This window comes from Hemitrygon akajei, chromosome 1 (assembly GCF_048418815.1).
Source record: "Hemitrygon akajei chromosome 1, sHemAka1.3, whole genome shotgun sequence".
Lineage (NCBI taxonomy): Eukaryota > Metazoa > Chordata > Chondrichthyes > Myliobatiformes > Dasyatidae > Hemitrygon > Hemitrygon akajei.
In genome coordinates, this window is record NC_133124.1 from 51,385,578 (window position 1) to 51,398,873 (window position 13,296).

A 13,296-nucleotide genomic window follows, 5' to 3' on the forward strand; every position below is an offset into this window, starting at 1 on the left:
TCCACCAGTTCCTCTGATAACACTCCCTGTTTCAGAACTTCCCAATCCTCTAGGAGACTCTCTGTATAATCCCACAAACCCAGCAGGAGCCTTTCTACACAATATGTTGGAGGAATTTAGCAAATTCGGCAGCACCTATAGAGGGGAATAAACAGTTGATACCTCAGACTGAGACTCTGCATCAGGATCCTAAGGATCAAAGTCCCGATAAAGGGAATCAGCCCAAAATATCAACAGTTTATTCCCCTCTATAGATGCTGCCTAACTGGCTAAGTTCCTCCAACTAGTCTTTCTACTTGCTTCTTTGCTCAAATGGGAAACAGACAGATTAGATCATCAGCCTGTTAAGAGCATGTCTGATCTTCATTCCATTGAGTTCAAAAGAATGAAAATAAGGGGATGTTTTTGCAGGATCCACTCCTTCTGATTACCCAGGTGAGAAAGATGAAAATCATGCCTCCTGCCTTTAAATTCGGTCTTGTGTCACATCAGTATAGACTCAGCCATTCAATCATCCTCTAATTTTCATTTAATACCTTAGAGACCATACAATTTCTTTTTGTATCGGTGTGCACATCTAAATGTTGGAACAATAAAGTCCATTGTAAAAGTGGTGAGGGGTGATAGCTCAGTACAAATAGTGGCTTGATTTTTTTGTCAATCAATGATTATAAGACTACATACGTTTGACACTGGATACTTTCTGGAGAAGCTAGATGAGGTTGAGAACCCTGATAGCCAGACTGAAGAACAGCTGGTTCCCCACTGTTACTAGACTCTTCAAATACCCCTCACCTCTTTCACACCCCTCTCCTTGTGGTGCTGCCATGTTCCCATACTCTTAATTCTACCTCTCTGTTATTTCTCTAACATCACTCTAGTATTTTTTTTGCACTACTTCAGATTGTGTGACAATCTTTGGACCATTCTGCAGTTTTGCGCTTGTTATTGTATTTATTGTTGCATTTTTATGAAAGTATATTGCATATTGTGACATTCATGCAAACAAGGAATTTTATGTATATGATAATAAAATTATCTAATCTAGTTTATTGGAAACTAGAAGGCCAGACTTTACTCGATAAGACCACATTTGCTCTCTGTATGAGACCTTGAGGCCATAGAGCCTCTGAAGGCAGATGTGGCCATACAGGAGCTCTACGTGTGACTGTTCACTCGCATCAGCTAGGTCTGAACACGAGGACACCAGCTCTGTGGTTCTGGCCAGCCAACCCTGCTTCATATCAAACAGCTGATTTTTAATTAAAAAACAAAAAAAAGATCTACTCTCAACCATATTAAAATACCGTCACTTGATATAAAATAACTAAGAAGAGAAATAAAACCATAAAATAAAGAAACACTGGGTTAAAGTTACATTTTTATAAAGAGCAGTGTCCCTTTCAAATGAATGGTCCAAACAAAATATGCCAGATTGAGTTGTTATGGAGCTGAAAATAAATGTGGGAGGTGGGTAGGCAGGTCCAATACGTCTGCTCCTGACATTCAGCACACTCCACATTTTCACACTGCTGTGCAGTGGTATGGATGTGTTAATACACACCCTGCAATTTTCTGCAGAACCACCAACCATCCTTTAATGTGACCTGGCTCTATGTGTAAAGAAACATACAGAATAAAAAGCCACAAGAGATTAAGACAAAGCACAGCAGGACGTGAATCATGGCTGCAATACGTCAGGGTTTCAGGACAGCAGAATCTGTACAAATCCAGTCTAAGTAGACTCCTCCATCTTAAACCTCTCCAGCAAATCTGTCAGAGAAATTCCTGAGCACTGTTTGAGGAACTGCTCTATTCAAGCAGTTTGTATGGATTTGAGACAGAATACAGGCCTTTAATATTGAGTAAACCATCACTGTCAAATCCTCCAGCACAAACATACTGGAGCTCATCACTGACCAGAAGTTCCGCATAAACACTTTGATTACACGAGTAAGTGGGACATGTAATATTCCGTGGAGAGAATTTACATCTTGAGCATGGCTCAGCAACAAAAGCAGCCTTATTAAATGTTCCAAAAGGCCACCAGCTAAGATGGTGAAAACCTGTGACAGACAACACTCTGGTTCAGTTTATGTTTGTCTTCATACAATTTTCAAAAGTGATGCACTCTGTGTTCCATTGTAGCAAAATTCACGTTTGGTAACCAGTACATATTCAGCTCACTGAGAGTAACTCATTCTTTTCAAAGAGGTTTCCTGCCTGCATGTTAAACAGAAACAGCAAATGGGCAACACCTATTTTTTTTTTACAGAGCTAGAATCTAAATCTAGGAAAGAACTTGAAAATCAGAAAAAAATGCTGCTCAAATAAAAACCAAAGAACTCTGCAGTTCAGATAACATCTGAAAACTGAGAAACAGTTCATGTTTTGAGCCCTAAGCTCCACACCAAAAGGCTGTTCTGAGAAAGTGCTGGGACCTGAAACTCAATGTGGGAATTTTCTTGAAAATAATGAAAATGAAGATTACTATTATCATTTTAAGACACTTAAAGCATTCATAAGTTGTTCGGAGATCATGGCAGGATTCTGTTTCTGTAAACAGTTCGTAAATTGAATAGTTCACAAATTGGAAATGCAGCCATGAACTGAGATCCTACATAGTAGACGTAGCAAGCAGCCCGACAGTAGTGGGTAAATTCATCCCACTCGCTGACCTAAATGCTCTGTATGTACAAGCTATACATAAGTCAGGTGTTCATAAACTGCAAATGACCCATATACTGGATTTTGAAGATGCCAATTCTTAACCATTTCATATTTACTTATTCTATTAAACACAGTCAGTTACTGAAACATCCAGTACTAAGTTAAAGACCTTAGGTGTTAAAGCTTTATTGAACTAAAAGTCCTTTAAATATATTCAATAAGGTATCCAATAACGTGGTCCAAATAAAATACTGTAGATTGCACTGATGATTTGAGTTTTTGGAAATGTTTATAATTTATTTTGAAAAAAACTGTTTTTATACCAAAAGAAAATTTTGAAGCCAACTAGGGCAATGAAACAGATGTAAATACATATAAACATGACAGTAAATTAAGGCAGTTTAACATTTTGGTGAAAAAACAATTGCTCTTTATGGGAATATAATAAGAACATAGTTCACTCTGCCACACCTTATTAAGCTCTTCATCTTCATGTAACGTACCTTGATTGGTGGAACCTTTGGCTCTTCCTTAGAAGGCATTTCTTTTTCACTTTGAGATCTGCTGGATGGAGTGGAAATGGTCTGATCGTTTTCAATTTTAGGTCTTTTCTCATGACAAATCTCCAGAATGTGCTGCTCTGGTGGTTTTCTTTTGTGGAACTCAAGGTCTTTATCTTTTCTAAATCCTTCAAAAGATAATGTGGGAGAGTCTGAAGGTGTTGATGTCTGTGGTGGTGACTGAGGGATGCTCTGCAATATCCGGAGATGGTTTTCCGAATCTGTGTTCTCAGTTTCAGAGGTTTCAGAGCATATAGAGGTTAAGGGTTGTTGGGACGTGCACTGTGCATTCCCTCCTGGAGAACAGGGATTATCAGTGAATGCTGTGAGCCTTTCACTGTAAGTGTGTTCCATGGTACTCTCTTCATTACTTGTATTATGCACTGACTCACTTATGTCACTATTAGTTGCATCAAAGGAATCAGAGAATTGAGAGGGTGTAGAAGTGGAAGAAAGCAGTTGGAAAGATATGCCAGATGTCTCCAGGGAAAGCGCCTGTGGATCTATGGTATGCTCAGACTGGGACTCAAACTCCTTGATACATTGAGTATTTAGATTAGACTTCAAATCATCTGTCAATACTATTTGTTCTGCTTTGTCAGGACTAAGCAAACATGAATGATCAATATCAGACATATTAGACTGGAGAGGTTTGCTTTCATTATGATTTCCACAAATAGTTGGTTCAACTTCTTCAGCTATCTCTTCCTGAATAACAGATTCATCTGAGGTAATATCTGAGCACAAGGATATTAGCATATCCTCTCCTTTTGCAGTTTTGGATGGTTCTTTGGCTGGAGTTTTCTGTATGATGCACTGTGTTTGTTGTAGATCTGAATAAGGCACAAGATTTATTTTGCTTTCACAGTTACTATCAGATGTGATCTGACAAGACTCTGATGCGATGCTTTGTGGTGAAAATGAAGAGCTGTCTTGATTTTCTAAAGAATGTTTTACTGATTCCAGCTTCATTGCTTCTTCTTGTGTTATTCCCGATCTGAATACAACAGAAGAGATGAATATAACAATTGCAACAAAGAGAATATCTCTTTATTAGTATCTTGAAACTGAAGCAGAAGACTTTCTATGTCAACAGTTCAGCAGAATACATTAATATGTAAAACAAAACATTAATTATGTACGCCAATAATGGTCCACATCTTCCATTTAGATCTTTTGTCTTTTAAACACCAAATTAGACAGAATCTTCAATTCCCAGATGCAGACTGAAGCATGTCTTATGCAACAGATAAGTTGCAAGCCTCAAAGGTCTGCACTAGGCACCAGGCCAATGGACTCCTTCAGGAATCTAATAGAAAACACGGTCATTTGTTGATAACACCCTCTCAGGGAAGGGAATTTGCCTGCTGTGCTTGTGAGGTCGCTCAACTCAATGAAGAGTCAGTAGATTATTTTACTAAATGAGTAAATTTAAATGTACTTCATAGTTTTAATTATGCGTTTTAGTGTCTAAACTTACTTTTTCAAAATTCAGTTTTTTCCGTTTTTATTTTGCAGTAGTTCCTGAATCTAAGGGAATGTCTGTGAAGTTAAAGGACGGTCACAAATATTCAATAAAAGTTTAAAATGCCCATGAGCCTTGGAAATTAGCCTTTGCTGTATGTCACGGCCTCTTTAGGAGATTACTTTATATGCCTGGGACTACACAGCACAGAACAGCATAATTCCAAGGCAGGGAGCTAGCAGCAGCTTTTCCCCAGTGTGGTCATTTGTTAGAGGGTAGCAAAGCTGGATATTTATATTTAAGTCTGTAATGTGTGTGGGAAGAGGGTGCATTTTCTGCTATGAAGTACTGGGGTACCAGAATAGGTACTGAATAGGTACCACAGCATTTTACTGTGAAGAGCAGCTAAAATAACAGTGCAATGCGATTGACCAAAATATGGATTGGTCACTGTCAGGAAAAGAACTGCCTGTCTTGTCAGCAGTAGTTGATTGACCAGCCAGCTGCTAGAGGGCACCCATCAAGGAAAGATACAAAAATAGAAAGTACTACAAAAACATGTGAACTAAAAAGCAAGAGCTAATGTTATTGTAGAAAATTAAAATTGTGCAAAAAACACAGCTCAAAATGTAAAAGATTTGGCTGCAATAGATAAGAACCTATAAGTGCTTACTTTTCTCCATAGTATTGTTCAAAGAATTTTTCCTTCCATTGTTCAACCTTCTTTTCCTTTTCGATTTCTTGTCGAATACGTAACTGCATTTCAGGAGTAAATTCACCTGCGCAATGTTTCCATAAAGTGAAATAAAAATAATGTATTCTTTGTTAGAATATTCAAATATAATATCTAATAAAAACAATTTTAATGCTATCATGCTTTACAATTTGGACTCTAGACCGGAACAACAGAATAAAAGAAAACTGTTCACCTGTTCAAGCACATTTCCATATTCCATAACATTAGAGTTTATTTGTATTCTCAGTTCATTCCCAATATAACTTGACTTTCAAAAATCTTACACTTAAAATCATTGAGTTATTATCCATGTTTTCATGGGAAACATTCCACACTTGCTCTACTTAAATACTTTCCATCTTTTCTCCTTAATAGTATATTTCTTCACTTTAGACATCTTCACAAGAGAAAAACTTCCATATATCAATTCCTTTCAAAATCAGGTAACCTTAATCAAATTACATGTGAATTTTCTGTGTTTCAGGAAATACAAATCTTGAGATTCATACAATAACCAATTATTGAGAACTAAAGAAGAACTGGTTAGCACAGGTGGCATCACAATGACTGCTGACAATTTATCGAGAAAGGATCTGCAATTGAACCATTCTTCTTTTTTATGTTGTCAACCACACGGACCAAACTGCAAGGTTTGATTCTCCTGGTTAGAATTTCTTCTATGTTTAAATCTAGTCACCTTTAATTGGACATGAAACAAATTCTTCATAAAAATAGCTTGTAATTAAGAGTATCGAACACATAATTAGACTAAGCATGAACACCCTTGCTCTTATGCACATCCCTATTAATCCCTGTAGCCCGAGTAATGTCAGGATAGCTTCATTCTGAGACTAAAGAACCACATATGTCAATAGTTTGCATTATTCGAATGAAAAATGCATGCTAAATTAAAATAAATCTAGTGTTTTGAGTGCAATAGGAAACAAATTGATATTTTTACTTTATCATGATTTTTGAGCATTTCTTATTAGTTACCTTCAAAGAAATTGTAATTGCCTTCTCTTTTTTCTTGACTGACTTTTACAGTTTCAGTATAAATCATACCTGAAAAGTTTGCTTGATAGTATTTTCTTAATTATTTTGAGTTGAGTGGAGGAGCCATATACAGTACCTTCCTCAAGACATTTTTTGGCATTCAGTTGAGTCATGATTCATATGCATATAGCCTCCATTTTTCTGAATTGGTTCCATAATCGCTCAACAGTCTTACATATATTATTTCAGATATATATTAACTATTGGTCCATACATAAATTCCACACATTTGAATTTCAACACCCTTGAGGTGAAGACTAATTTTCCATGTGCCTGCTACATTATTTTTGTAAGTCTTTGGCCTGGACCTCCAGCACCCAGGGCATGCCCTTTTCTCACTGTTACCATCAGGTAGGAGATACAGAAGCCTGAAGGCACACACTCAGCGATTCAGGAACAGCTTCTTCTCCTCTGCCACCCGATACTTATATGGACATTGAATCCATGAACACTACCTCAGTTTTTTAATATACAGTATTTCTGATTTTGCATATTAAAAAAAATCTATTCAATATATGTAATTGATTTACTTGTTTATTTATTATGTTTTATTTTATTTATTATTATGTTTTCTCTCTCTGCTAGATTATGTATTGCATTGAACTGCTGCTGCTAAGTTAACAAATTTCATGTCAGATAATAAACCTGATTCTGATTCTGGATTCTCAACAAATTAGAAGAATTATGGGGATTTACAAAACTCTGCTCAGGGATTCTAGAATCAGGGGTTGAAGTCTCAGGCTACGTTCACACTAGACCAGATAAATCCGTAACCAAAACTCTTTCTCTTCGTTTTGACCCTCCGTCCACACTGAAACGGTGTTTTCCTCCCCTGAAAAAGGAGCTTTTCTATAACACCCTCTAGAGTGTGTAAATTTGAAAAAGCCACTTGGGCAAGAGTAGTGTGGACGGGGTAACTGGAAATTTCTAAAACACTGTCATGACATGCCAGAACAGATGGAGGCATTTCATTGTTTTCCTAAACACAATCCCCCACACAACATAACAATTTCAGAACAGACGGCAATGAGACTGAAGCCAGAAGAGTTAGAAATGTACTCACCAAATACTTTGACCCATAACTTACTGAATAAATAAGTATACTCACTTTGCCCTGTTTTCTGTCCTTGCTCGTATGAAGGTGCTTTACCTATTTATGCAAGTACTTTTCTGACAATAGATGTGTAACAGCCTACTGTAACATTGTATGGAAATACAAGATAACACTGATGCAGACTTGTTTTATACATTTAACAAGGTGCTTTATTAATGCAACAGAGTTTTTCAATGTTAGACTTATACTTTAGACAATGTTCAATGCTTTCAATGTTCAATGTCAGTTTTTCAATGTTCATCATCAGCTGGGTCATACTGTCCATGAACTCCCTGTCGGTTGCCTACGTACTCTCCAATATTTGTTTTTTTAAAAGTTTTAAGCCCTCCTGCGCGACAGCCAACAGCTGTCCGCTGTTTGGCAACTTCCTTTTAAGTTTTTCTTGTCTGTAACTGCACAAACGCGCACTTTCACTGCGAGATTCGATACCAAACATGTCGCTTGTTTTCTGTAGATGTGTCCTGCGCATGCCCAGTAGGAGGAGATTCGTCCAAATACCCGTTTTAATGTGGACGGAGGTATTTTCAAAAACGCTTGGTGTGGACGCCTATTGTTTTTACGCGAAACCGGCATTTTCAAAATTATCCGGTCTAGTGTGGACATAGCCTCAGATTAAGCAGTGGGACATTTAGAACTGAGATGAGGAGAAATTCCTTTACAAAAACAGTGGTGACTCTTTGGAATTCTCCATCTCAAAGAGTTGTGGAGGCTAGGTTACTGTCTTCAAAGCAGAGGTTGGTAGGAGTCTGGATACCAAAGGAACCAAGAAATGTAGGGATACTGCAGAAAAAAAATGAAATTAAAGTAGAAGATATGCCATGATTTAGATCAATTTCTTAAAGGGCCAGATTACCTACCTCTGTTTTTATTTCTTACATGCTTATGTTCTTAAAATATCTATAATTTCAACACCTACTTTTAACAGGCTGGAAATGATACTGCCAGGTTCTGGAGATTTTTCAGTTATAATCATGGTTAACACAAACAAAATGCCAGAGGAATTTAGGAGGTCAGGCAGCGTCTATGGAAATGAATAAACAGTTGACGTTTTGGGCCAAGACTCTTCATTGGGAATGGAAAGGAAGAGGGAAGATAGCAGAATGAAATGGGGGGGGGGGAAGAAGGAGGACAAGTTAGAAGGTGCTAGGTGAAGCCAGGTGGGTGGGGGATGATACGACTTAAAATTCATTACCTTGCTAAAATATAGTGCCTGTTACAGGACACACTTCTATAGCCAGGACTGAACTGGCATTTTACTTTGTTAGTGCATCTGCTCAAATTTCATGCTCTGTCCATTTATTGTAAAATCCTGAAAGACACATGGTCTATTAACCATTATGTTAACTTGGTCAACACAGACACCCCATAGTTTCTCCCTTTTATCAGCCTTTTTAAAATCTTCTCTGTATATGTACTGTTTCTTCTTATTCTCCCAATTAAAATGTGTCATTTCAGACTGCTGAATTAAATTTCATCTCCCATATGTCCCACTGTGCTTAAAGTCTGCCCATGTCCTTTTGAACTCTATTGCTGGCTCCTCTACTGTTTCACTTTCATATTTTGCATCATCTACACCATTAACAAAACAAAATGTGGTACCTACCTTAAGATTACACCCTCTACTACAAGTGCACTTTTGCAGCAGTCTCTGCAATCCTCAAAATGCACTGTCTTTGCTACACTAACATCATCTGAATCTGTAGCTTACACCCCTAAGGCAAGATCAAAAGGTGCATGGCAACATCAACATATGCAGCTTCCTCCATCCTGACTCAGACAATGTCACCTCATGGCTAATTCCTCACTGTCTAAATCCAGGAAATCCCGTCCCAATAGCATGAACTAAGTATCTTCACTACCAACTTTTCACTACGAGTGTCGGGGGCTGAAGTGAGTGCAGCTGCTAATACTAAGGAGAAGGTGCTTGGGAAGCTGAAATGTCAGCAGGTAGATAAGTCACCTGGACCAGACCCCAGGGTTCTGAAAAAGAGTGCTGAAGAGACTTTGGAGGCAGCAGTAATAATCTTCCAAAAATCAGTAAATTCTGGAATGGTTCCAGAGGACTGGAAGATTGCAAATGTCATGCCAATTTTTAAGAAGGAAGAAGAAAAAATGAAGACGTACAAAAAAGCTGGATGAACTCAGCAGGTTGGGCAGCATCCGTTGAAAGAAGCAGTCAACGTTTCGGGTCGAAACCCTTCGTGACTACCTCATCTCTTACCACCATTCAGGGCCCCAAACAGTCCTTCCAGGTGAGGCAACACTTCACTTGTGAGTCTGTTGGGGTCATCTATTGCATCTGGTGCTCCCAGTGCGGCCTCCTCTGCATCGGTGAGACCCGATGAAGATTGGGGGACCGCTTCATCGAGCACCTACGCTCCGTTCGCCACAACAGACAGGATCTCCCGGTTGCCACTCACTTCAACTCTCCCTCTCATTCCCATTCGGATATGTCCATACGTAGCCTCCTCTACTACAATGATGAGGCCAAACTTCGGTTGGAGGAACAACATCTCATATACCGTCTGGGTAGTCTCCAGCCCCTTGGTATGAACATCGAATTCTCCAACTTCCGGTAATTCCCCCCCCCCACTTCCTTCCCCATCCCACCTCTACTCTGTCTCCTCTTCTAGCTGCCTATCACCTCTCATGACTCTGCCTTCTTCTACTACCCATAGTGCTTTCCCCTTAGATTCCTGCTTCCCCTCCCCCATCCCTTGATCTTTCCTCTGATTGGTTTTCCACCCTCTCACCACCTTCTTTATAAGGCCCCTGCCCCCTCCTTCTTTAGTCCTGATGAAGGGTTTCGACCCGAAATGTTGACCGCTTTTTTCAACGGATGCTGCCCAACCTGCTGAGTACATCCAGCTTTTTTGTACGTCTTGATTTGACCACAGCATCTGCAGTGCACTTTGTGTTTAGAAGAAAAAATGAGATTCAATATTAAGGATGAGGTTTTGGGGTACTTGGAGGTGCATGATAAAGGCGGCCACAGTCAGCATGGTTTCCTTAAGGAGAAGTCTTGCATGACAAATCTGCTGTAATTCTTTGGGGAAGTAACAGATAGGATAAACAAAGGAGAGTCAGTAGATGCTGTTTACTTGAATTTCAGAAGGCCTTTGACAAGGCAGTATATGAGGCTGTTTAACAATATAAGAACACATGGTATTCCCGGAAAGTTATGAGTATAGATGGAAGATCAGTTGACTGGCAGGAGGCAAAGAGTTGGAATAACGGGAGCCTTATCTGGTTGGCTGCTGGTGACAAGTGGTGTTATTGGACTGCTTCTTTACATGTTATATGTCAATGGTGTGGATGACAGAGTTGATGGCTTTGTGGCCAAGTTTACAGATGATACAAAAATAGTTAGAAGGGGAGGTAATGTTGAGGAAGCAGGGAGTCTTCAGAAGGATTTGGATCGATTGGATAATGAGCAAAGAAGTGGTAGATGGAATACAATGTTGGGAAGTATATGGCCATGCACTTTGGTAGAAGAAATGAGAGGATTGACTATTTTCTAGATGGAGAGAAAATACAAGAAACTGAAGTACAAAGGGACTTGGGAGTTCTTGTGCAAGATTCTCTAAAAGTTAATTTGCAGGCTGAGTCAATGGAGAGAAAGGAAAATACAATGTTAGCATTAATTTTGTGAGGACTAGAATATAAGAGCAAGGATGTTAATGCTGATACTTTATAAGACATTATTCAGACCACATTTGGGGGTATTTTGAGCAGTTTTGGGTTCCTTATCTAAGAAAATATGTGCTGACATTGGAGAGGGCCCAGAGGAGGTTGATGAGAATGATTCTGGGAATGAAAGGGTTAATGTATGAAGAGCATTTGATGGCTCTGATCATGTAAGCACTGGAATTTAGAAGAATGTGGGAGGACCTCATTGAAACTTATCAAATATTGAAGGGTGTAGAGAGAGTGGATTTGGAAAGGATGTTTCCTACACTGGGTGAGTCTAGGACCAGATGTAACAGCCTCGTATGAGGCACGCCCATTTGGAAATATTGATGAGAAGGATTTTCTTTAGCCACTTGGTCGTGGATCTGTGGAATTCATTGCCATGGATGGGTGTGGTGTGCAAGTCATTGAGTATACTTAAAGCAGAGGTTGATAGGTTCTTGGTTAGTCAAGGTGTCAAAGGTTACAGGGAGAAGGCAGGAGAATAGGATTGAGAGGTGTAATAAATCATGGAATGATGGAATGGCACAGCAGACTTGATGGACCAATTGGCCTAATCCTGCTCTTACATGTTATGGTCTTATCGCTCCTAAAACGTTCCCACCACTGATTTTAGGCTCAATGGATTGCCCTTTTTAAATAAAGGCACAGCATTTGCCATCCTCCAGACATTCTGTACATCATTTGTGGATAAAGATGATGTAAATATCTCTGCCAGTGCTCCTGCAATTTCTTCTGTAGCATCCCACAATGTCCTATGATAAACTTGGTCAGGGCCCAGGGTCTTATAAACCATAATAATTTTTAAGAATTGTAACATTCCTTTTTTTGTAATATGAATATGTTCCAAGATATCTTTATTAATTTTTGTTAATCCTTAGCTTCTACAGTCTGGTCAATTATATGTACAAATGAAAAATATTCGTTTAAGACCTCACCCATCTTTTGCGGCTCCACATATAGAATACCACATTTGTCTTTAAAAGGGACCTATTCTTTCCCTAGTTACCATTTTGCTGTTATAATAATTGAGAAGCTGGAAAATACACTGCTGCAGAAAAAACTATACAAACAAGCAAACATGCCTGAGAACAAGCTATAAACCATAAAGTACGGTTCAACAAGTTTGATGTTTAATGTGCTTTACAGAATCTATATTTCTGTATTACCCACAGACATGCTCCTCTCCATCACTTGTTGACTATTAAAAATAAATAATCTCCAAATTAAAATCAGAAACAGGTTTAACATCACTGGCACAAGTTGTGAAATTTGTTGTTATGTGGCAGCAGTAAAGTAGTACAAAAAAGTGGTGAGGTAGTGTTCATGGGTTCAATGTCCATTCAGAAATCTGATGGCAGAGGGTAAGAAATGGTTCCTGAATTGCTGAGTGTGTGTCTTCAGGACAGATAAGGTAACAAAATCAATGTTTTGTTACTTTATCTGTCCAGTTGTCAATTGGATAGATCACTCATCTTCTTTTCACCTTATCACAAAACTTCCCTTGCATTCTTCCTTTCCAAATGCCGCTTTCTGTGCAGTTTTGTAACTATTTTATCGACAACCTCTTCCAATTTTAATGAAAAATCATCATAAACCTTTCCATAGATTATTTATGCAGTTATTTCTAGCATTTTCAGTCATTCATTTATGCACTGGAAGTACAGTTTTGATTTTTTTGCCAGTTAGGTTTGTCCTCAAAGACATTATGTAATTACAGCTAAAATTTCAAGTGCATATACTTTTAAACATTATTTTTCAAAGGGTTTTTGCATATGCCCAACAATTGGCTCTCAAGAAGGACCATTTCCCTCATAGCAGGTGGAAGCTTTCTTCAGACAAAGATTGTATGTTTTGAGACTACATTAAATCCCTTAAAGAGAATATTTCAGTCACAACACTTGCTGAATTGCTAGGGTGTGAAAACAAAATAAGAAATGATGGGAAATGTCATGACTTTTAATTATATTTATTTTTTATACTACAGAATCATTGCACTAAAGCT

General features: G+C 38.4%; 1 protein-coding gene across 1 annotated transcript in view; it reads right to left on the reverse strand.

Annotated features, from left to right (window-relative positions):
- Positions 1 to 13,296, reverse strand: part of LOC140726563 (putative Polycomb group protein ASXL3) — a 218,287-nt gene that overhangs the window by 30,403 nt on the left and 174,588 nt on the right. The window contains exons 8-9 of the mRNA XM_073043118.1: positions 5,369 to 5,474; positions 3,174 to 4,227 (exon numbers count right to left, since the gene is read on the reverse strand). Coding sequence (XP_072899219.1) covers positions 3,174 to 4,227; positions 5,369 to 5,474 — 1,160 coding nt within the window. The remainder of the gene's footprint in view (positions 1 to 3,173; positions 4,228 to 5,368; positions 5,475 to 13,296) is intronic.